At 42.4% G+C, this 25,658-nt stretch overlaps 1 protein-coding gene across 1 annotated transcript in view; it reads left to right on the forward strand.

The window, feature by feature from the left end:
* ATP8B4 (ATPase phospholipid transporting 8B4 (putative)) overlaps positions 1 to 25,658 on the forward strand; it is a gene marked incomplete at its 3' end in the record, with an annotated part of 127,898 nt that overhangs the window by 51,027 nt on the left and 51,213 nt on the right. Inside the window, exons 7-8 of the mRNA XM_025212073.1 lie at positions 4,517 to 4,578; positions 24,923 to 24,995. Of these exons, the coding sequence (XP_025067858.1) occupies positions 4,517 to 4,578; positions 24,923 to 24,995 (135 nt within the window). The remainder of the gene's footprint in view (positions 1 to 4,516; positions 4,579 to 24,922; positions 24,996 to 25,658) is intronic.

The raw sequence follows: 25,658 nt of genomic DNA on the forward strand, positions 1-25,658 counted from the left end.
GCTCCCTGAGCGGCAGGCGCTCGCAGCCCATGCGGGGCTGTCTGGAACAGGCACTGGGCACGGGGTGCCGGGCATGGGGTGGGGAGGGGCTACTTTGTCCCCCCACCCCCGCACTCAGCTCCACCTTGTAACCCGGCCCCACTGCCAGGCTGGCAGTGGGGTGGGTTATAAGCTGGTGCTGAGAATGGGGAAAAGTGGCCCCTCACCTGCCCCATGACCAGCGCCCTACGCTGCAGCTGCTCACAGACTGCCTGGGGCTTCCTGTGCCTGCTTTGGACAGCCCCGCATGGGCTGCGAGCACCTGCAACATGGGGCAGCGGCCATGGGGCAAGTAAGTGGCCACTTTTTTCCCCACATTCAGCACTGGCTTCTTCCCTGCTGGCAAGCAGGGGGTCGGGGCTGTGCACTGTCCCCCGCCTGTACTGCAGGGCTGGGGGGCACTGGGAGTGAGTGGGCGGGGAGCCAGTGGGAGCACAGAGCCCGCACCGGTGTCCTGAGGCCAGTGCCAGTGGGGCCCAGAACAGGGTGGCAGGAGCACAGGGTCCCAGCTGGCAGGGGCTCTATGGAGCTGGGTCAGCTCCCCCCTCCCTGCTAGTGCAGCCCAGGTCAGCTCCACGGACCCCTGCCAGCCTGCGCCCCACTTTGGGCCCCACCGGTGGTGGCCCTGGGACATTGGTCCTGAGACATTGGGACATTGGTCCCAAGATGATGACCAGGGAGCAGGGCACCTGTCAAGGGGTGGGGCACCTGTCAAGAGGCGGGGCTACCCATGCGGCCCTTGACAGCCTGGCAAAACTGGGTAAGCAGCCCTCCGCTCAAAATAATTGCCTGCCCCTTCTACACACCAGTTTCTATCACTAGATGATGCTGTCTCTCTCTTACATAAACTGTCTTAACAGTACTGAGAGAATTAGCTGAACAAATATTACAGTGATCATAAAAAATACTGCTATAGACGCAGTACCTACCTAATTAACAGTGCCTGCCACCAATTTCACAGGCAGAATGTGGGCCTGGGCAGCTACTTTGTGGGTGGAGAAGTGTAGGGGGCCCCTACCCCCCTGGCCAAGGGGCCCTGGTGGCCCCCTTCTCTTGCTACTGCTTGTTACTGATTGGCTGCAGAACCTATCAGTCATACAGCCTCCCTCACCCCCCCGGCTGCTGATTAGTGGAGATGGGCAGGGCCAGAGTGCAGTTACATAAACCAGAAGGGTGGCTTTGAGTTGAAGGTCCTGTGAACTCCAACCCAGAACTGAGAGACCATGGTGGTGGTCTTGACCTGGCATTAAGTACTTGGGTATTTTTTTCTTTTCTCTTTTCATGAGAATGCCAGCTCTGAGGCCTGGAATACTTGGTTGCCATGTGGATGTGGTAAAGGGGAGGCAGGGGCCCCGCAAAGAACATCCACAGAGCTACACGTGGAACCTTGTTACAACAAGAAGCTTTTTGCTTGCTTAATAAGATCAAGATGTGGCAGGCAAGAACAGAAGGGTGGCTCCCAAGTGTGCATACTCACTAAGGCCATTCTCTCAGCCTATAAGCCCAGGTCTGTAGAGTGCTCAGGCTCTCAAGCCTGGTGGTACTGGACCTATCTCCGGCTCTGGGTACAATAACCAAAGCAGTAACCAAATCTATTTTGCAACCTTTCTTTTGTATGAAAAATAAATGATCCTGACAAACCAAGGTGCTGTAAAATCAACCACAAAAATGGATGAGCAACATTATTCTTCCAAAATTATATTGTCTTGAACTGTGATTATTCTTATCAAATCTCCAATTCAAGTTTTTCCTTAAAAGTCCATACTAAAAAGGGAACGAGTCTCATAACTGTACAGCATAAATTAAATTTACAATTTTTTAATTACATAAAGATAATGTTTTCTGGCATACTACATATAAAATAATTTTGGTCAGATATGGGCCATTAATATGTAGGACAAACATGTTTGAGTGAAGCAAGATAACAATACATTCAAAGAAACCATTCAATTTATACAATTACATTTAAATAAAGATGCATGATAAAAAGTTGGGTTTTTTACATTTCTTTATTGTGCATTATTAACATAAAACCATTGTCAGCAGTAGGTAAATTTTTTTTTAGAGACTAAAAATTCATGGCATAACAAAGTGTTTCTCAAAAATATGTTATTTTATATGTCCCCACTTCAAAGAAACTCATAAAATGTAATGGTGATTGAATATTGGGCCAAGAATGACTTTTTAATAAAATAAGTATTGAGCATGTGTCTTAGAAATGGAAAGAGCCTGTTTTAGCCAGTGAATTGAGAATAAAGAATGCTGGGCTATATTCTACAACCTTAATTTACAGTGAGTAGTGTTCAAGCTTATTGCTTTGAACAATTGTTGCAGATTTTATTTATATTTTTCTTATAACTAGGCTGCTTGCTCAACAGAAATGATTTTAACCCAAATGAGATTAAGGTATTTTAAGTAAGAATATATAAATGTCTCTTTAGTAAGATACTGAAGTGTCCTTAATTTAAATGGAACACTCTTGTACCTTTTTGTAAGGTGTGTTTTTTAAAAACTTGGCTGAACTGGGGCCATAGGTAGACTGACCATAAGGAAATCAGGGATATCTGGGACACTGCCCTTTCCCCCACCTCTCACAAGTTGGTGGGGGCAGGATGGTGTGCCAGGCAGGCAGCAGTGCCTGCCCACCTGCCTGGAAGGTGCTCTGTGCCATTCCAACTTATAGCCAGACTGTTTCCAGGATGCCCGTTATAATTCTCAGCAGCTGGCCAGAACCATCTTCTGAAATTCGGGATTGTCGCAGCTAAACTGGGACATATGGTCACCCTAGCCATAGGGAAGGATCCTGTTAATCTGTGGGTGGAGGAAATACAGGGAATGAAACTTTCCTGGCTTTTTAGCAATTCTGTTAGTATTGAAAACAGGCTAAATGGCTGCAGATAATTCATTGCTAATAACTGGCAATATATTGAATTGGCGGAGGTTTCTAGAAAAATGTCTAAGACTGGTGACAGATTAGGCCATGTTAAACATCTTAACCAACTTGAACCGATCTTAAAATGCATATTAATAACATTCAAATGCAGTTTGGTACCAAGTTGAAAGTAGTTGCAAAGAGGTGAATAATGCAAAAGGACTTCAACTAGAAAAAAGATCAGGAAAAAACAAAACGAAATTCTATTTGCTGAAAACATGCGAGGAAAAATAATCAGAAACACTGATGTTTCTGCGTGGACATGTGTTAAGAAAGAGAGTGCTGGAACTAAATTTCAGCTACTTCAGAATGCTAGAGAATAAAAAACAACAAAAATAAGTTGAAGTTGAATGCATTTATTTATGAGGAAAGACTAATTATCTAAAAGTTTTAAGGCTGTAAGCAATATTTAAGGTACAGTAAATATTTTTTTTTAGAGACATGAAGAAATGAGAGGAATTACTTAGTGTTACCAGGGGGCATTTTGGATAAACAAATTAAGAGAAGACAAAATGCCTATGACAGTCTTTTCTATGACAGTGCATCTTTTAGTCTGTGGAATAGTTTTGAAAGCAAACTGAGAAAGCAGTATCATCAGGCACATAAAATTGGACTTAGCAACAGAAAGCTTACAGCAGATGAATATTCTTAACTGACAATATTGTAAACTTGAAGAACTATTTTCAGTCTTTAGTATCTGTAATTTAAAATATATTTATATGCAGTATATGGACAATCATTTACTAATTTTCTTTTAAAAGTCTAGAATAGGGGGGTTAGCAACCTGTGGCCCTCAGACTTGATTCAGCCAGCAAAGAGCTTGGATCTGGCCCGTGAAAATCTGATTTGTTGGGGTATGGGAGACCAAATTTAAAGGGGCCTCTTTTATAGTGGCTGTATTAGAGTGACAGTTTAAAGGGGCTACACTAAAGTGACCACCTAAGGCCTCCTGCACTGTGCCTTCACCAAATTTGCCATTCCCCATTGGTGCTAGCTACAGTTTTTGTCAGCATCTGAGAAGTGGGGAAGGGTTGGAACAGCAGGGGATTGGTGTTCTGCCACTCAGAAGGTTGTGGACCCTCCAATAAGACTGTATGTGTTAATGAACTTATTGTGGACAAGTACATGCTGTATGTTTTTTTAAAGGGCAAGCTACTAAACACATTAATTTAATGAAGTATATCTTTGTCATGAATATTTAAAATCAACAAGTGATATCTTCTCCCATAGGTGACGTGTAGGGGGGGCATGTGCCCCCCCCCCCTCGAGATTGGCCTCGGCTGAAGCTGCCCCTGGCATCTGCGGGTGGTCCCCACTTGCCACCAACTACAAATGGTGTCCCCCCAGTGTTGGGAGGCACCAGTCATTCATATCTTCTTCTGTTTAAGTACATTGCAAAATTTCCTTCACTTCAGCCAGGCTAGACTTTAATTCAATGAGATTTCATCAGTGCTTAAAGTTATGTATGTGCTTCAGTGCTTTTCTTGATCAGATGGTCATTTTCCATAATGAAAAGATGAGTGTTTTTATGTCTTACTGTTGCAGTTTCGTCATAAGACTGATAACCAGGTGAACAATCGACAGTCTGAAGTGCTCATAGATGGCAAGTAAGAAGCTGTTCATTTTAACTTCAAGATCATCTTAACAACAAATCTTTTGTCTTTTCAGACTATGGAGTTATATAGGTAGAAGGTCTAAATGTTTTTTCTCCCCTGTGGTAAGATTAGAAGGATTGTATTGGCACCTACCTTGTTTGATTCAGTTGAGGTCACAATTCAAATTTTAACTGATTTGAATGAGATTTGATTATGTTAAATAATTGGGGGTGGAGGGGCGATTTGGGCCCTGAAAAGTTCATTGCCTCTTCTTTATTTTTGGGATTTTTTTTTTATTTTAAATCATTGTGCGTCTCTCCTCACAAATTCATTCAAATGTTCATGTAACCAGTCTATTTCAATCCTTTAATTTATTTTTGTTTCAAATATATGAGGTGTAGTGACTAGAATTGCTAGTATGGAAATATTATCTTTTGGTGGTGAGGAAAGATGCTTTTCACTCATTGTAGCACCTTCTATATAAACATTTCAATATATTTTATGGACATGGTCTACTTTGAAATAACAGAAGTTGCCTTGAAGGTTCTTTTAGAATTTTACAGTCCAAGTTCAAGGCTAGCAGAAAGAGCAGCAGCTAGTTTTTCCATTGTTGGGTTTAATAGTTTACTGTGCAGTTTTCACATACTTTTTTCAGTCATTACTAAGTAATTGTTTTTCTCTACACACTGTGTTCTCTTGCTTCCCACTTAGTTTTTGTAATGCTATACTTGCTCTGCAGTCAGTTTGGGCAAGTTCCCATCATTTCTTAAATCCTGGAGCTCACCAATTCTAATGAAACAAATCTATTGAGATGTAAAATAAACATATTGGAACCCTAAATTTACCTTTCATTTGCACTTGGCAACCTGTCTAATTTCTAAACTCTGTTGCAACCTGGATATTTAGAAACATTGCTGAAAAGACAGAAATTTAGAATTTTTTGATCAATATAAATTAAGATTGCAAATTTATTTATATATATATTTTAGATGGATGTATGCTCAAAACCTAAATTAGAACAACACAGTATTTTGAGAAACTTGACAAGGGAAACTGGCTTTGAACTTTATGATGCAGGCAGATTTATCTCAGCTTTCTGTTTTTGTGCTTAAATCAAGATGTGTGTGTGATTAAGAAGAACTTCTTCAATTTTTTAAAATTATAATGTAAACTGACTTATCTTTAAATGGAAAGCTGCTGCTCTTTTTGTCCTCAAAATAGTACTTAAAATCTTATAGTATGAGGCCTTTTATATGAATGCTTGATTCTGTTTTTAAAAGCTTTGGTTAAAATAGATAACTTGGAATCATTGGTTTTATTGGTGAAAATGACATCATTTACAATAAAGGTAGCATTTTGGTCATCACTTAGAACAGATGAGAAAACCACTATGGGTGGAAACAGATGTTGTCTTTATGCCACCAAAATAAATGTTATGCTGGTACGAAGGCAAAGCAAACAGATGTCAGTGCCCCTTATCATTTGACAGATGCCTAAAATTTGTGTCTGTGAAGTATCAGTTTGTTCCATTATTTAGTGGTCAATGCTAGACCTATGTGAATAGCGAAGTATTCAATTTGGATTCGGCCAATTCGGAGGACAGTGATTCTATTAGGAGATTTGGAATACTGTCCTGAATTGATTTGGCTGAATCAGCTTTGGGAGATTCGGTGCTGATTTGGAGAGATTGGTGATTCAGATTGGCCAGGGAGAGGCAGGCACAGCTGGGCAGCTGCAGGTTCTCCCATGTCTCCTTCATCTGTACCCGCCTCTCCCCGGGTGGGGGGGAGCCACGGGAGAAGCCCTCACCTGCCCTAGCCCCATCCCCGCCCTGGCCCCAGCCTAGTCCGGGCACTAAAAAAAAAAAAAAAAAATGCTCCATGCTCACCGGCTTCAGGAGCAGCAATTGGGGCCTCTGGGTGCTTGCGGCAGTGCCCCCCTGTGCAGCGTGGGGCAATGGGGATGGCCCCCCACACTTGGCACCCATATGGCAGCTGTTGCATCGCATGGGCTCAGCGCGGCTCGGCAGGGCGCCACGTGCTGTCTGGGAGCTGGGGTCACTGGGGCTGAGTGCTGCCGGGCTTTGGCTGACTGCTCCCAGATGGTGTGCAGCGCCCTGGGCCGTGCTACACCTGTGCCGTGGGGCAGCTGTTGTGCAGGTGTCATGCAGGGGGATGATCCCTACTGCCCCCCACTGCCCTCTGCTGCGTGGGGGGGGGCGGGGGGGCTCTGCCTCAAGCACCCAGAGGACCCAATCGCTGCTCCTGCAGCCAGTGAGTGCAGGGTGTTTTGTTTTTTTTTTTTGTTAAAGTGCTGGGAGGCTGGGCTAGGCTGGGTGGGGGATGGGGCCAGGCAGGGCAGCTGTGGGGGCTTCTCCCATGGCTCCTCCAGCTGTGCCTGCCTCTGCCTCAGTGGGGGAGCCATGAGGGCTCTGCCTTGATGTTGCTTGCCCGACTGGTGCAGTGGGGCACGATGCAGGTGTGGGTTACTCCAGGCGGCAGCAGGGCATAGCCCATAGTCCTGCCACACCTGAATTACTGCTGGAAGCAGGGGCTCTGCCCTTGCTCTGCTTGCCAGCTGGCACGGTGGGCGAGGGATGCAGGTGTGACAGCACTGGGAGCAGAGTATGCCATGCTGCTACTTGCCCCTTTCTGCCTGGAGTGAGCTGCGCCTGCATCCTGTCCCCCCTCCCCCCCCTTGCTGGGCAAGTGACAGCAGGGCGGAGCCCCCGCTTCCAACGCTGCTGCACCTGCATCCCATGCCCCCTGTCCCTGAGTATTGCACCCCCTGCCCTGGCTGGGAAGCTTGTCCCAGCCCCAGCCCCAATCCTTCTTTCTCCCATGCCCCTCCCCCAACCCCAACAGACTAACCAGCTGGAGGCAACTGTCAGCTGCCTTGTTTAGTCTGTGGCCGAATCGCCAAATCTTTTCCAAATTTTTTTCCAAATCATTTCAGAGATTTGACTTGGTCTCCTGATTCAATTAGAATTTGGAGATTCGTTCTCCCAATTGGGCCATATCTCCTCTGAATTGAATCAGCTACTGAAGTTTCACACAGCCCTAGTAGATGCCTGTTTGTTTTAAGGTATGAGCAGCCCGGAACTGCCCATGCTCTCCAGTTGCCCTGGGCAGGTGCTCCCAGGGCTTCAGGGTCTCAATTACACATGTCCCAGGAATTCTTGGGCCCTTCAGTACCTGGGAGCACCTGCCCACCTTTCCCTCCACTTAGAGATGTGCTGGTTCAGCTCTCCAGTAGGGTCTTGGGGCTGGGATGCCAATCAGCTGATGATGGTCTTAGCCTTGCCCTGGGATGGCATCAGAGCTGGCTTTCTTATTTTTTAGTGTTAATTAGAGCCTCTACATGTTTTCCCCGCTGCCTTGATGAGAATGCCGCCACCACTGTGAGTCCTGTCAGTTGAGGAGCTTGCAGTGGGTCATGCACCCCTGTGGCTGGGAGCATCTCATTTGGTGGGGCTCCCAGCCACAGGGCAGCACCTGGCCACACCTTTAATTAATTATGTGATTAGAACAAGCTACCAAGTTATTACAGATTTTTTGTGCAATAACTTCATGGCTTATTGCTTGTTTTATCACACCATTAATTGGTTGAATGTGTAGCTGGGTTTAACATGTAGAGAAGACCTTAATTTTATATCACCACTGTTGCCCTTTGCTGCACCTGCATATACTTTTCTCTTTGTTGTTCCCTTCGTCTTTTCATTCTATTCTCATTTCAGTTTTTCTTTTTTCATTGCACCTGTTTAGAACAGTATCCTTTTTTCTGGTCACTCTGGGTGAAATCTTGACACTTAAAATTAGTGAATTTTTTGTCATTGACTTCAGTGGGGCTAGGAGTTAACTCTGTTCTCACTCTTTTTCTTCACATATGTCCTTAGAAAGTTCTTTCATTATCATCTCCTTTGTTGTTTGTTTCTTCCCGTCTTGCCTTACTTGTCTCTGCTAAAAATTATAACCAATTTTCTCACTATATAACAGATTGTGTACAACTAGGCTGTTAGTTGTAGGCTTTGCACAATAATGTAAAGATGGGCGGGTGATCAGGGCACGAGCCCCTTGTGCTACCTGTCTGTCCCTTCCCTCAACATCCCACAGCTCCCTGCTGTTGCTTCCACTCCAGCAGAAGGGAGGACAGAGAAGCAGCAATGCACATACAGCAGCAGCTGGGAGTTGATTGCTGCCAGGGGAGATCACAACCTTTTTTTTTGCTGTTAAAAATGTTGTTCTTTTGGCTGCTTGACATGCATGTGGAAGTGATGTTTCCCACAGCAGCAGTGAATCTCCACCTGCTGTTTCTGCACCATTGCTGCTGCTCTGCCTTCCCCATTGCTGGAACTAGAGTCACTACAGAGAACAAGCAGGGTGTAGAGGATACAGTACTGCCCAGGGTGCACTGCTGACCAGTTATACCTTAGAACACAAGAAGTGCCATACTGGGTCAGACCAGTGGTCCATCTAGCTCAATATTCTGTCGCTGGTGGTGGCAGAAGTGGATGCTTTAGAGGAAGTATTTTGAACTGGATCATATCTAGAGTCATCTCTCCCACCATTATTGGTTTAGGGGTGCCAGAGGAAATATCACCAACCATTCTGTTCAATGGCTATTAATAGATCTATCTTCCATGATTTTGTTTAATTTATTTGTGAACCTTTTGGCTTTGGGCTAGTATCATGCATAGTTTGCACTACATGCAAGTAGATATAAAAGTGTTGCTTAATTGTGTTCATGGGGGACCTGTGCTGAAACTTACAGGTTTCAAAAAAGGTAAAACTCATCAATTCTGCATGACAAAAGTCTTGGGTACTCTATGAAAATTAGTACAGATTAGTTTATTTCAAGGTCAGTGTTTTCAAGTTTTCTCCTCACTTTCATGTGCTCAGGGAGAGCAGAGTCTGGTAGTAAAGGAAGGAGGATAGGGATGCAGAAGAAAAGTTGGGGGTGCTGGGGCAGAGGACAAAGGGGCTGTTGCAGTGTCAGGGGGACAAATTCAGGGCAAACCTCCAATAATTAGATTCTATACCTGGAAAATTATAATAAATATATAATTTTTCCATATATAGAATCTAATTATTGGAGGGAAGGTTCTCTTCTATTCAGGGTCATCTTATATTCAAGTAAATCCTGTTACAAGGAAGGTCCAAAATACTGATATCTGGGTATATTGCAATATGTGATACAGTGTCATTCTGAACAAAAGGTGTAGTGTATTCATAGGAAGATAGAAATAGCCTGGGCAGCTAGGAATGTCTGAGTTCTAATCCTGCTGCTGTTATCTGGTTCTCTTTTTGGGCCTCAGGTCAGTCACATTGTCCCTGATTCAACAAAGAATTTTAACATGTTTTTAAATATACTGATTTTAGTGCTTAAATAAAGGAAAGCTGCCCTGTGGGTCTTGGGGGACATGGTTCAGTTCCCTGCTCTACACGGATCTCTTTTTTGTCCTAGTGCCGAGGTCTGTGCTTAAATACCTTTGTGGAGCTGCACCTAATTTTTTTTTTTGCGCCTAGCTGCAAAATAGGTATAGCACTTCCTTATGGCTGGAAATTGACCAAAAATAGATTATCTACAGAGATTTGAACAGAAGTAACTGAACTTGTGAATTATAATTTGTTTACATTATTTTGGTTCCAGTTGTGATATAGATGAGTGCTTGAAGTAAATCCAAGGCTGAGGGTTTGAGAATTCAAGAATGTCTGGATTCCATTTGAGATCTTTAAGAGAAGTTGAAGCTAGATATTATGATTTAGTTACCAAACACTTTTCTTTTAAAACCACTTTACCAAGAAATTAAAAAAATCAAATTAAAATTGAAAGATTTATTTTGGCTTCTACAATTCCTTACAGAGATATCTATCTTGACTGCATCCCAGCTCCACTCAGTAGGATGTGTGCTCAACTATTCCCCTGGAGTATTCTAATTTTAGGACTTCATCAGATAAAGAATTTCTCTTATTTAAGGCCCTGATTTTTGCTGCCTCCTAGTGCATAAAACTTCGTTAATTTCTGTTGGATTTCTGCTTAGAAACCCTAAGAGAAATCACTCTATCTTTAAATGGTTATGTCTGCTCAGAACTGATTCTATACAGAGTTGGAGAGTGAGAGGATGAAGGTCAGGAAACCTAAGTTATGAGAACCTAGCCTTCTCAGTGATCAGTACACTGAATTCCTAATACCCTTCCTCAGTTGATTTGCCAGCTTCTGTTTCACTGCAAAGTCTATGCTCTTGTTGTTTCTAAACTGGATGATTGCAATATGTCTTAGCAGGGGGACCTTTAAGAAGTTATGGCTGATGGAAAATACAGTGATTGGATAAGCTGGAGGGATATTTCAGCAGTCCTTTATCACTATGCTGCATTTCTCCTGGAATTATGAGTGTAACGGCTTATGTTTAAAAATTCAGTAAATAAAAACATATTTAGCCACATATTTAGTCTCTTTTCTTGGTGGCCATATGATTTTCTTTGACTGGAAAAGATCTCTTTAGGTTAAATCTCTAAAAACCAAAATCCTGTTGTTGGCTACAAAGGACCAACTCACGACATCACAATAAATTCTAGTTTATTGGACCGTATGTGAAGTTACCAATAAAATCATAAATGCAAACTTTGAGTTATGGGTGGTACTGGTCACTTTGACACGCACTCACTCATTCAGACCCATGTAGTAAAGTGTGTAGTGGCTGCTGTAGTGATTGTGAGCTCTGGTGTCAGTATATTTACCTGTCTGAGGCCCTGGTGTCTGCTGTTGATGGTCAGCTTCCTTCAAGGTGATGTCTTCTCCAGAAGGGGGTCGCCTGCTTCTGTCTTGGTAGGTCAGGTGCTGGATGAGAGGGTGCCACTGAGGATCACTCTTCACTGTCTTGTATCCCTTTCTGGCAGACTTGTGTGATTCCCCAGCATCATCTTGGCTACCCAATCCGGGGGTCACTGTCCCACGTGGGTCTTGAGTAGTACCTGACAGCTGCTAGTCACAGGGGTCTCTGCCTGCTCGTACCTGAAGTTTCGGCAGTCCATCCTTGACTTATTGATTTAATGGCTGCGTTGTCATGAGTTACAGGAATAGTCTATAGGGTGAGTGCTCAGGTCCAGGAATCAGTTCTTTAGCTTGATTAGCTTAAAATAGAGTTCCTTTGGCTAGGCTATCATCTACTGGTGATCATTATTCACTCGCATTCACTCACCAGATTTTATCACTTTACAGTTACAATTTCAATGCAGTTTCATAGTAGCTAGGGTCAGGAGGGACCTGAACAGATCATCTGGCCTGACCCCCTGCCACAGGCAGGAATGAATGCTGGGTTCACAAGACCCCATACAGGTGATCATCCAACCTCCTCTTGAATTTGTCCAAGGTAGGGGCGAGGACCACTTCCCTGGGAAGTTGGTTCCAGATTTTGGCCACCTTAACTGTAAAATATTGCTTTCCGATCTCTAACCTAAACCTATTCTCCATCAGCTTATGACCATTGTTCCTCGTCACCTCAGGTGGTGCTGGGTAGAAAAGGGCTGTACCTATTTTTAGGTTTTAACAATGGTCCAGGGTGTAATTTTATTCTACAGGGAGTACATTCCTTAAGAGTTTAAAAGTATAACATATAAAATAGAAAATGAAGATGAGACAGATGAAATATGAAAATGCCCTGTGAGAAATATATAAAAATGCAATGTGAGGTAGTGAGTATCAAAGGCTACCGGGGACAGTAAGTAAATTAGGTTAGCACAGGATATATTTACAGACTTTGCAGTGGATATTTTCGTTCTTTAGTTTTCTTTAGTGACATTGAGCTTAATTGATATGTAGATGTGGTTTCTAGGTTTCTCCTACAGAAAGCCACTTCATCTTTCTGGCTTGCTCTGAGTCTTGCCAAACCCATGTAATGAGTGTGCTAGGTCTCTGCCAATACAGAGAAGGAAAAGAAATGCCCAAAATGGGGGCGGGGGAGAGAGAGAGAGGGGGCTGCAGGCAAGAAGGGGCTTCTGTTATATCCATGTCTAGAAGGGAAATGTACAAAGGGGGCTTTCTGCTACACTGTTAATAAATAATACAGTATTTGGCTCATGGAGTTGTTTGCTTTTTATCATTATAGCAAATAACATTTAATACTTTTCTGTGTTTAAAAATAAAACAAGGTAAGAAGAGCTATCATAAACAATATGGGCGCCTATAGATGTGCAGCTGAAATTACTTGTGACTAATTGAGTCTGCTGGAGCTTAGTAATTGCCACGTTCCAGCAGGCTTCAGCGTCACATGTATCAGCATCCTCATGCTGAAAAATAGCAGTGGGGACACTTTAACTAAAGCTCGTACGAGTTAAAGTGCCCCCACTGCTGTTTTCAGCGTGGGGATGCTGATACATGTGACACTCCTGGTTCTTTAATTAGAGCGGCTTGGGGAGCTGCTTTAATTAAAGCGCTGCCCCCCCACTCACAGAACACATGTATAAACACCCTATAAGACAGATATTTAAACATTTTGTGTTTAAACTAAAAAACCCTCAAATCTTTATTTTTTTCATTTTTTAAAATGTTGAAAGTGTTATTTTTAATTGAAACGAACTATCCTTTGTGCATGGAACAACCAAACTTTTTACAGTGAGTTAAACATTAGGTGCTCTGTGATGATTGCCCACTTGCAAGGTCTTATTTTGTGGTAAGTGAAAGTTGAACTATGATAGTTTAGCACTCTTTCACTGGGAAATAAGCTACCATGCTTTTGCTTTTCACTTGCCACGAAGTAAGAGCTTTCACATGGCCAGTTATCATGTGTAGTAAGATCCTGTTCCCCTTAACTTTCTGTAGCAGGCAACCATTGATCCTTCCGGATCATGGTGTATGCATGAGAGGTCACCAGGACCTTTGATATGTATGCCTAGGCAGGAGTATGGAGGAGTGGAGCCTGCGTAGACCTTTCATCCTTCCTTTAGACCATTGAGACAGTATGCAAAGGCCAGACTGAGTCCGGATGTTTGGTGCCTCGATGGCTGTAGTTATATGCAGTTCTGGGAATCAAACCTGAGTCTCCTGCATACCTGGACCCATAGAGAATTGTTAGAAGCCATGCACATGCACTGATGAGCAGAATTTTAGATTACCTTTTAGACTACATTCTATAAAGGGCAGGATAAATTTGGCCACTGCATTACTAGAGTCTGTTGAGTTATGGAAGCAGTTTGATTACCTAGTGTATGGCATTTTTCATCTTTGTCCTCTTCTCTATGACCTCTCTCTTCCTGTTGCCCACCACTCACACACTGCATACACCAGGCAAACTTTGCGCTGATTATATTTAGCTAATAATATGATCATAATTCCTTATTCTTAATATCTTCAGACTGCTGTATAGAAAGCTTATAACTTACTCTAAAATAAAGTTTTTAACTACTAACCACCAAAGATTCCCATTCAAATCTCCAGTTAAAAATGTCTTTGCATCACATGCCATAGTAAATGTCATGCTGGTTTTATTAGTGATGCATGTAAGTCACGCACAAAGCAATAATGAAAAGCAGTCCAGTTATTTCTGAATTTTTATGTTGTCATAATTGCAGTTATATTCTACACATCTTACAAGTGAAATTTGAATAAAAAGAAGATCTTTACTGGGAAGAGCAATACAGACAACCCTCATTCTTATACTTTTTATTTCTTATTTTGAGCTGAAGTTTTCTACAAACATCTTTCCCATAAGATTTGACAAACTGGCAACACACTGACTTTTTCATTAGCAGCAGATCGCATTATTAAAAAGCATGAAAATCTTAGAATACCAAGTGACTTAGACCCATTGCCTTTATATAGAAATGAATAGGATCGTTTTCAGTCTACCACAACAGTTTCCTATCTTAAGTTGTCCTGCTCATGTACTGAAGTGTTTTTGCATGTGTTTAAGCTCTTTTGAAAGAATACCATCTCTTCTGGAACTTATATTGAGAAGTGAAGCAAATCTAGCCATAATTTGGTATAGATTGCAGAATTACATGTTACTTGATGCCAAATTGCCAACTCATAAAAAGTGGGTTAAGTGCCTGAAAGTTAAATTGACAGGCAAGGTTCTTTAGGTAAATCCGATATCTTTTATTAGACCAACTCAAATAGCTGGAAAAATTGTTCTTAGCAAGCTTTTGGGCACAAACACCCTTCGTCAGGCTGAGGAAGCATGTGCAGATGGTCTGTGCTTTTCCTGAAAGGAGTGATAAAGCAGCCAGAGGCCAGTATGTATGCAAGACTGGCTTCTAGCTGCTTTACCACTCCATATACACTGGGGAAAAAAGTTATGCAAAAAACAGTATTGTCCCCGTGTTCTGTTCTTACAAATAACTGCATTTCAACTGGCTTGTGATCTTTCACCCAAAGTTGAATGCTTATATTATAAATTGGATGAAGCAGAGCTAGAAGGTCTACCTGTAATATCAATACTTGGTGACATCCAATCATTTTACAGCTTTTATTTTAAATTGCTCCATAAAAATTAAATGAATATAGTTCTGCACCTAAATCTTGAATAATTTCTCTCTTTCTAGCAGTGGATGATATACATTGTAATTCCATTGGTTTTAACATTGTTTCTGTTTAGAACATAGCAGTGAACTAGGTATTAGCTTGTGAGCTTTTATTGGTGTTAACTTTTATTTTGTAATTTGGAAATGCGTGGACACAGACTCACAGTTTGCTTTAATTTGCATTATAAGTTTATAATGTTATTGGTTTCTACAATAGCTTTGAATAAGGAGGTCTAAAAACAGCAAGAGCAGTCTTATGAGAGGCAGTTCCTCTTTCAGAATGATGATACTCAGACTATTCTGAAACTGTTAAATGATCTGCAAGATAAAGAGTGAAAATGTAGGCGTTATGAAAAAGGACAAAAAAAAGTGCCCTGAAAAATAAATCTTGATGTCTGATAAACTGAAAAGAATTCAGATCACAGAAAGCTCTGAAGTAGCAGCAAAGTTGTCTGTACATCATCAAGATTTCTTTGAGCAGACTCTTGGATGATGGCTTCAATGCAGTTCTGACTATTTACACCAGCTGAGGTTCTGCCTGCTTCAGTTTATTCTGGGATTTGCTCACCGAGCAGCTACACAATGATTCCATCTTTCATTGGGGCCCTACCTACATGTCAGGCCAGATGAAAAAAGTATGGTCATAATCCCTCCCAGTCCATGCAAAAGCTCATGTTGAACCAAATACCTTACTGGATAAAGGCCAGCCAAAACAAGACGGGTGGTGTTATCTAGCCAGGTCATAGTAGAATATAAGTAAGGTTAAGCATTTGTTGTTTTGCCAAAAAGGAATCCTTGAAGAAGGGGGATGTGAACAATTCCTTTTTATCTGAAGCAGTACAAGTTAGAAAAGTAGTGGCATCTGGTACTAGTATTAGAGATCCTATTCCTTATGTACTAACTGCCAAACAGTGCAATGCTCCCCAGGTTTGCAAATGGTCGTTTTTGAATTTAAAAAAAAAAAAATCTTCATGGGCTGCAAACTGGGACTGGAATAAAATACTTCAAATGTAATTTAAGTTTTGCCAGTTCAGTAATCAAGTCCAGACAGAATCCTCTCACCTCCTCACTCTCCTTGCATTCCAGATGCGTTTAATACTCATTTAACAAGGTTCATGGGGATATGGGACTTCAGTTTAGCGTTGTTTTTTTTTTGTGGCCAGAATTGTATATTCATCAACATTAGGGCCACATAATTTACATCCATCCTTCCAAACCATAGTCTCAAATTCTATTGACCAGATGGTCATTTAAGTTTTGTTAGGGTATGTGCCCACTATTAATTGCAGGTACAGTAAAGAGACCATCTCTAAAATATCTGTGCTTTGAGATGAATTAACTCAAAAACAAAGCATCTCAGGGTATACCAACAAGATATTTAACAGAAAATAGTGCCATAAATATTTACTATCTGGGTAATGACTGCTTGGATCCTAAGAGTAGGGTAGGTACAAATACAAGTGTCTTAAGTTTTTGTCAGGGCTTGTGAAAATATATTTGTCCAAATGTTGAGTTTAAATGCTGGTTACTCACCCATCACTCCTCACCTGAGTTTGGAAATCTGACTGCTTTGTGTAGTTGCATTCAAAGCAATGCATTAGCTATGTGGGATTTTGGGATGCTTTTATTTGTTCAAAATTAAGTCCACAGAATTGTAATCTTTTGAGAAAGTCTGTAGTTAATGGATACATTTCAACCCATTTGTTGTGCTTTTTCTTAGCTGCCTGCTCCATTGTATGAGATTTCCATATAAACTTTGGTGTGACACTGAAAATATTTTAGTATTAGTTTTGTTGATGTGCTGACCCTTTGTTTAGTGCAGCTATTGTGTACAGTTGTTTTCTGACTGCTTACTCTGTAAGTAGAACCAGGGGACATATCAGCGGTGCAACTGCTGCCTCAGCAAACTGTTCTGTCAAATTGTATATTATACAGAAAGGGTCAGATGTAAAATTATAATTAACCTTCAATTAAGTTGAAGCTGCATATTTACAATTGATGTTTTTATTAAAAGTGGTCTTCAAGTACCTGACTGATGCCTAGTTATCAAGATTTGTCCAAACAATGTAGCTTGAAAATATTTTATTTGATATTGGAAGCTGTTCTGAGATACTGGAGATGATACTACCTCAGATCAGTCTCTACAACAGTATTGGCTTTATGACTGGTAAGATCTAAGCTACTAAAGAAGGGAAAATGAATGGAGATGATTCATCTGTGTTTTTTTTCTTCCCACTCCAGTCTAACAGTGGAAAAAGGATTTGGTGTGAATTTCTGCCTATCTTCACACTTGATTGGGTAGAATGTTGGTCCCTCTATGACTTGCTGAATCAGTACAAAAAATCTGGGGGCTAATAAGTGCATTACCACAGAGAAGGTGTAGTTACTTGCCTTATGTGTACCAAGCACTAAGCTTGAGTATTTACAGCTTCAAAAAGTAAATTTCCAGCAATGCCAGATACTTAACTGCACCAGACCAGTCCCTAGGGAAAGGCTGTTATTCTGTTTTTTTTTGTTTTTTTTTTGGTTTGTTTTTTTTTTTTTTTGCATCACTCATAACATTATATTACATGCCGAGCTACATAATTAGGTTTTTAGATTGAACAAACATTCTGCTCTCCCTTGACCTTCTCTTGCGGAGGCTGATTGGCTAAGAGCTCCACCAGGGTATTTCAGTGGCTAATCTGATGTAGCCCTGTGTATTGGTATCGCAGTAGGTCAGCCTATTCCCTTCCGTAGGGAGCAAGGTTTGCTCGGCACTGATGTTTTTGAAGCATAGGAACAGTTGTTCTACATTATTTGTTTCATATTTTCCGATTTGTGGTCTCTGCCAGGTCCTGCTTCATGTATGTGCTTTTAGAAACTGGCTTTGAAACTTAATGAAACTGCTGATTTATATGATACTTTGTAACACCTGAGTGCCAGCCACAGAAATTTTGTTTTGTTGAATGTTAATGGAGAATTCTGAAGTGGGGCTTCATACATGAAGCTCGAGATTAGATTGACACTACTAACTTAAAGTTTGAATTAAGATACATTCTGTTCCGTCACTGTAATAATCCAGCTGTTTTTCACTATGTCCCTTTGCAGAGATTAAATTCAATCTTGTCTACATGAAGGAATTCTCCAGAAAAACACATGACAAACACATGCTAGTGCTATCATCAGGTGACTGTCAAGACTATTGGAAACCCCATTCTAGACAATTCTCTTAACAGCACTTGGCACTCTCCCCATAACAAGATACGCAAAACACAAAAGCCTCTGAAGGCTGTCCACACTGAATACCTGTAATTTGCAAATCTGGCTTCTATCACAGTTAGTGTAATGCACACTCTTGCAGTTGGTCCCTGGGAAAAGAGGGCTAAGCATACTGTAGCCACCCAGGTCTGGGGTACAGAAGATGAGCCCAGAGCATCTTCACTGGTAGACTTCTGGCTCTTGTGCATGCCTGTACCTTGGATGGACAGGATGTGCTCAAACCCCTCCTTGCTGGGGCACAGTGCTGCTGCCACTATCTACAAATCATAAATGTCCACTGCTTGTGACATTTCCTTGTTCCCCTCCACAAGGCTAAAATGGTATATAGGGCCTTTATATCCCTGTCAGCTAAAAACGCTTTGCAGAAACAAGTTCTATTTCATAGGTAAATAAGTCATCCTAAATAAATGGTTTACTTAGCTGTATGAAAAATTCAAGGATTGATGAACTGGTTCTCTTGTAAGTTTTAGCCATGTTGTAAAAGACTTACCGATAAGAGATTAAAAAAAATAAAACTAGCATACATACACCCTAAAGATGTTTTCTGTTTAAAAATGCAGTTAAAGTAGTGCAGTTGCTGCACTGTCAAAAGCCAAACAACTTATAATTAAGCCTGACATTGCTTCCTTACTTAAGGATGTCCCCTCATGCCTGCTTCAGAACAAAATGTTATGAGTCTAAAGTAAGATCCATAGCTTTGAATTTTATGGCTTTATTTCAACATGTATGTCACTGACTAGTGGTGTTCAGTAGTAGTTAGTTTTTCTTACTCATCCACTGTCATGGTTACTTGTCCTACTGCTGGAGGACATTTGGATAAAACTCAGCATTACCTGTCAGAGATCTTTTAGAGAAAGATCATGCTTTATTTTTGGGTTGAACATAAACCGTGAAGCATTCAGTTTTTGTTAAACATTAATGTTTTAAAACATTGGATTTGTAATGCCTACATTTACTCCTAATTTGGGATACAAACTCTCACAAAACATGGTCTTGTTTACACTCATGATCCCATTTGTGCTATTAATAATGATTAAAACTTCCAGCTTGAACAATGAGATTTGAACCTATGTTTGTTCTACCAATTATCTTGAGAAATAATGCAACATATAATTTACATTCTCTATAACTGTTTTCTTTAAAGATTATCCAAATCATAGAAAATTAGGGTTGGAAGGGACTTCAGAAAGTCATCTGGTCCAGACCCCTGCTCAAAGCAGGACCTTCCCCAACTCGATCATCCCAGCCAAGGCTTTGTCTAGCTGTGTCTAAAAAGCCTCCAAGGAAGGAGATTCCACAACCTTTCTTGGTAACCTGCTCCAGTGTTTTACTGCCCTCCTAGTAAGAAAATTCTTCCTAATATCTAACCTAAACTTCCCTTGCTGCAACTTGAGATGGTTGCTCTTTGTTCTGTCATCTGCCACCACTAAGAACAGTCTAGCTCCATCCTCTTTTGAACCCGCCCTTCAAGTACTTGAAGGCTGCTATTAAATCCCCTCTCCATCTAAGCCCAGTTCTCTCAGTCTCTCCTCAGAAGTCATGTCCTCCAGTCCCCTCACCATTTTTGTTGCCCTCCTCTGTAGTGTCTCCACCTTGTCTACATCCTTTCTGTAGTGGGGGGCCCAAAGCTGAGCACAGTACTCCAGATGTGACTTCACCAATGCTGAAGAGAGGGGAATAATCACTTCCCTTGACCTACTGGCAACACACCTACCAATGCAGCACAGTATGCCATTAGCCCTCTTGGCAACAAGGGCACACTGCTGATTCATATTCAGCTCATTGTCCACTGTAACCCGCAGGTGCTTTTCTGCAGAGCTGCTGCCCAGCATGTCCGGGTACTGGAATTGTTCTAAGTGCAGGAATTTGCACTTGTCCTTATTGAACCTCATGAGATTTCTTCTGGCCCAATCCTCCAATTTGTCTAGGTCATTCTGAATCCTAGCCCTACCCTCCAGCATATCTACTACTCCCCCCAGATTGGTGTCATCTGCCAACTTGTTGAGGGTGAGCTCTATGCCATCTTCCAAGTTTTTGATGAAAACATGAAACAAAACCAGCCCTACGACCAACCCCTGAGGCACTCCACTTGATACCAGCTGCCAGCTAGTAGACCTGTGTGAGCTGGCAACGATCCGATCCGGCTTTGGATCCAGCCGCTTTGGATGGCTGTGATTCAATCCAGAGCTCCGGACCAGGTTTCTGCCTCGATCCGGCTGAAGAGGCCCTGAAGCTTTGGAGCCGCCTCGGAGATCCGGCCATAAGGATATAATGGGGGAATCAATGAAATATCTATAACTTTGTTGTTTTTTTGCCTGATTTGGTTTAAACTTGCAGGGATGGTAGACTCTACAGAGAGTATGAAGCTTGCCAAGCTTCAAGAAGATCGGGGCAGGGGTTTGGGGGGAACAGCACCCCAAATTCTTGAAAGCAAAACTGTCATGTCTATGTGTTACAACACAGGAGGGTGAAAACTACAGGGCTGGTAGCTCTTACTGAGGCCACAAAGCCTGCCAAGTTTCAAGAAGATCAGTGCAGGGGTTTGGGGGGAACTGCCCCTCAAGCTGCAGACAAGCATAACTCGTGCCATGGATGACACTGCATGTGTTAAGGTGCAGTGGGGTGACAGCTGCAGGGATGGTGGCCCCTGCTGTGATGCCTGCCAGCTGTGGAGGAGATTGGTGCAGGGGGTCTGGGGCCCTGCACGCCTAGCTGATGGCAGACAGAACTTGTGCCAAGACTGTGTCTGTCTTGGGGCACTTGATTGTCTATATTGAGTCTTTCCTCTCCTTAGCCTGGTTTTGTAGGTGCTAATTGATGCTCGTTGAGTCATTATGTAGTAGCTAGGTCCTGTGTATTGAGCTGGTCTCTGAGTCCCTGGTCCCTGAGTGAATCATGATTGATTGGTTGGTAACTGGTAACACAGCAGCTTAGCAGCCAGGCCTGCAGCAGTGTCTCCCCTCCCCGCACCAAGACAGAAAGTCAGTCCCACAAGCACCCATGGCACAAGTTTTGCTCGTCCACAGCTTGAGGGGGAGTTCCCCCCAAACCCCTGCACTGATCTTCTTGAAACTTGGCAGGCTTTGTGGCCTCAGTAAGAGCTACCAGCCCTGTAGTTTTCACCCTCCTGTGTTGTAACACATAGACATGACAGTTTTGCTTTCAAGAATTTGGGGTGCTGTTCCCCCCAAACCCCTGCCCCGATCGTCTTGAAGCTTGGCAAGCTTCATACTCTCTGTAGAGTCTACCACCCCTGACAATTTCATCCAAATTGGACAAAAAACAACAAAGTTATAGATATTTTATTGTTCCCCCACTATATCCTATGGCCAGATCTCCGAGGCGGATCCGAAGCGCTTCGGGAAGCCTAACGAGGCAGTGCTTCGACCCGGATGTGCTGCTTCAGACCCTGAAGCATCTGAAGCTTCTCCAGATCCGAAGCTCTGTCTGAAGCCTCGCACAGCCCTACCAGCTAGGCACTGAGCCATTGATTACTACCCTCTGAGCCCGATGCTCCAGCCAGTTTTCTATCTTCCTTACAGTCCGTTCATCCAGTCTGAACGTCCTTAGCTTGCCTGAGAGAATGTTGTGGGAAACTGTATCAAAAGCCTTGCTAAAGTCAAGTATACCACATCCACTGGATTCCCCACATCCACAGAGCCAGTCATCTCATCCTATAAGGCAGTCAGGTTGATCAGGTATGACTTGCCCTTGGTGATTCCATGCTGACTGCTCCTAATCACCTTCTTCTCCTCCAAGTGCTTAGAAATGGATTCCTTGAGCATCTGCTCCGTGATTCTTCCAGGGACTGAGGTGAGGCTGACTGGTCTGTAGTTCCCTGGATCCTCCTTTTCCCTTTTCTTAAAAACGGGCAATATATTTGCTCTTTTCCAATCATTTGGGACCTTTCCTGATCATGAGTTTTCAGAGATGATAACCTGTGGCTATGCAATTACATCAGCCAACTCCCTCATCACCCTTGGGTGCATAATACATAAGTGCACCTGAAAAAAGTAAATAAAGTCAAGTTGAATGTACCACTGCTAACATATATTTCCTCAGTTAAGAAGATAAAGTGCAGAAGACAATGGAATAGGAAAAATAGTGAATTCTGGCTCTAGATGAAAATGCTGCTGTTGAAAATTTTCCAGAACAACATGTACTTGGATCATTATAAAAGAGAAGTTTGTTGAATGTCTAAGCCAAATGACCTAGTGTGTTGATAACACAGGGCATATTTTGCAGTTGTATAAATATTTAAATTGTTTTTCAGTCTACAAGACAAGTAATTAGATTTGTTTTAGCTAAAATTGAAACAAAACTGCCTTACTTTTAATACCCGTACTTTCAAGTTAACTGCAATAGCTATATCATTTATAGAGATAAGTACGCTATTAACACTCAGTTAGAATAGGGAAATGTCAAATGTAATCATGAATTTTAGTCCCCTCTCCACTCCTCCCCTCCCCGAGAAATGCAAAAAGACTTGCCTTCCCACTGAGTCTCTACATTTTTGGAGAAAATGTCAGTATGCCCTCAGTTTACTCAGATTTAAGGCATTAATTTACTAATTGGTTGAGCATTATACTGTGTTATAATTAGGGATTCTGGTTTTCTGTGTTAAAGAATCCAAAATTCTCTGATTAAAAACCCATTTTTTCCGTGATTAAAATGAAATGCCATATATACCTTACTCTGTCTGTCTGTAATCCTTTATTTACACCCTGATTGGCTGTCTCAGCTGCCAATCAATGTGTGAATAAAGCATTAGGGACAGCAGACAGTCGAGTGCTGCCATGACGCCAGGGACCGGGTGGGGGGAGCTGGCCTGCCCCACCCCCCCACTCTGTGGAGGAGGTGGCAGCAGTGCAAGGGAGCAGGGAATGGGGTCGGGGCCACCATGGCAGGTAGAGGGTAGGGGGGAGCAGCCCCGGGCCCAAACCCGAACCACCAGAGGGGAATGAGATTGGGCCCAAATTGTGGGGGTGGGTCTGGATGAGGGGAGTGGGGGGCACAGGGTTGGAAGCTGAGCTGTGTCTCTGCCAGCCCCTTGGGGGTCATGGGGGTAGTGGCTCTGGCTCCGGCCCTGGCCCTGAAGCAGGGAGGTGAGGGTGGAAGGGAGTGAGCCTGGCTCTGGACCTCTGTCCCTGTCCAGCCCCGCCCCGGCAGGCAGCAGCAACAGAACAGATAGAGGCGGGGGGGGGGGCCCCGAGATAGAGGGGGGTCACTGGCCCCTTCTCCTCTGCTGCCTCCAGGCCATGAAAATGGAGCAGACAGGGGGAGAGGGCAAGGCCAGTGCTGCTGGCCACACCCTCCCAGCCCTGCAGGTGGTGGCGATGGAGCAGACGAGGGGGCGGGGCCCAGGCAGATCCCGAAGCAGTGTGGGGGAAGGGAGGAGTGAGCTCGGCCCTGAAGGCAGGGGGTGCGGCCAGATATAGACCTCTGTCCCCGGCTGCCCCTCCCCCACCTGTCATTCTTGATGAGCAATTGGCTAGTATATATATCTATATGTATGTATATGTCTATATATGTATGTATCAGTTGAACACAAAGGGCGCCTATACATGGGCAGTGAGGCTGATCAGACATGCTGTAATTACTTGATTAACTGAGTCTGCTGGAGCATGGTAATTACTGTGCTCCAGCAGCCTCCAGCATCTCATGTACTTTCCCATGCTTAAAAATGTGGGTAGTGGCAGTTTATCTAAAGTTCGTTTGAGGTTTAGATAAAGTGCCCCTGCCACCATTTTTAAGTGAGGGGACACTGATACACAAAACACTCCTGGCACTTTAATAATGGTGGCTCTCCGAGTTGCTTTAATTTAGGAGCCCGCCCTGCCTCCCCACTCCTGGAGCTTGTGTATAAACACCCAATTTTTTATTGATATATGTATAACTTTAAAGCAGTTTGGAAGCTTACCAGTGCCTCAATCATTATAATAAAATTAATTCGAAATACCTGTATATTTGGCAGTTGATTTTAGTTGTTTCAGCATGGAAAATCAGCACTTCCTCTGCCCCCTTCACTCACCAAGACATAGCCAGTCTCAATTAATTGCTCAGTTAACCAGGTAATTGTGCAATAGATGTAACATCTAGAGAAGGCCTACATGTCAGTGATGCTGAATTTTGTTCAAGCAGAGAAATAGCTTATTTCAATTGTCATTATTTCTCTATTTCTTTCACGTTTCATTTTATGAATCTAAATCTTCCTCCTTACTATGCTGCCTCTTGTTCTCATTTCCCTTCCCCATTGTCTCTGTTTTCCAGTGATACATGCGTTTGTTACGACAAAAGCTTTTTAGTTTATACGAATGAGGTAGGACTTTTGCTGATTTAAGTTCACCACTAGTGTCAGTCAAAAAAAGAATTGTAAAACACTAGTAGTATGTTTTAAAGATGATTTATCAAAAGAAGGGCATAATGGTTGTTTTGAAGGTGGTATCTTCAACTTTTTTTTTAATCTAATACTTTATATTTAAAATTGTGCAATTATAAAAGCACTGAAGGGTCAGTTTGTTTCCTCTAACTAAAGCTGTTCATGGAGACACGTTAGTTGTGTGTTTTCTTTTCCATAGGTTACAGAATGAAAAATGGATGAATGTAAGAGCTGGTGACATCATTAAACTGCAAAATAATCAATTTGTAGCTGTAAGTAGTTCAGAAAATTTTTTCCAAAGTATAGTTCAGAGGAGTAGAATAGTGACGAATTCTCTCCATATCTTGATTTTTATTTGTGTGTATCTTCTTGTTGATATTGTTTCTCTTACATGTTAACATCAATCTTAGATTTTTCTTTGAGCCTGTATAGTTTTTACTACATTCCTCAAAAGGTTCATATTATAATCAAACATGCACCTGGGTAAAGGTTACACCTGTCTCAAACTATTCATCATACTTATATGGACAATAACTCTTTTCCACTTGTTTGTATATGCCCAGTTGTACAAGTCCTAACATGGTCCTTTTACCATGGTAAAATGGTTTATCCTATCAAGGTCTCTTATATGATAAAAGCTCTTTCAAAGATATGAAACAACTCAGTTTTATAGATTTTGGCCCTAGTGCTATGTGTTTTCAGTGAAAGCTCACTGAAGTACATGGGATGAAGATCTTGCCTTTGCCTTTCCCTTTAAAAAAAAAAAAAATGATTAATCCACTACATATATTTATTAATTTCTGGGTGGGTGGGGGAGACAACAAAAAACAAAACCCAAGAGAAACATTGTAAAAACAGGAACATCCAAAATTGTACTTAGATAAACACTTAATGTATGGCAAGAACTTTTTACAACAACAACAATGGAAACCTCC

This window comes from Alligator sinensis, unplaced genomic scaffold, assembly GCF_000455745.1.
Source record: "Alligator sinensis unplaced genomic scaffold, ASM45574v1 scaffold476_1, whole genome shotgun sequence".
Lineage (NCBI taxonomy): Eukaryota > Metazoa > Chordata > Crocodylia > Alligatoridae > Alligator > Alligator sinensis.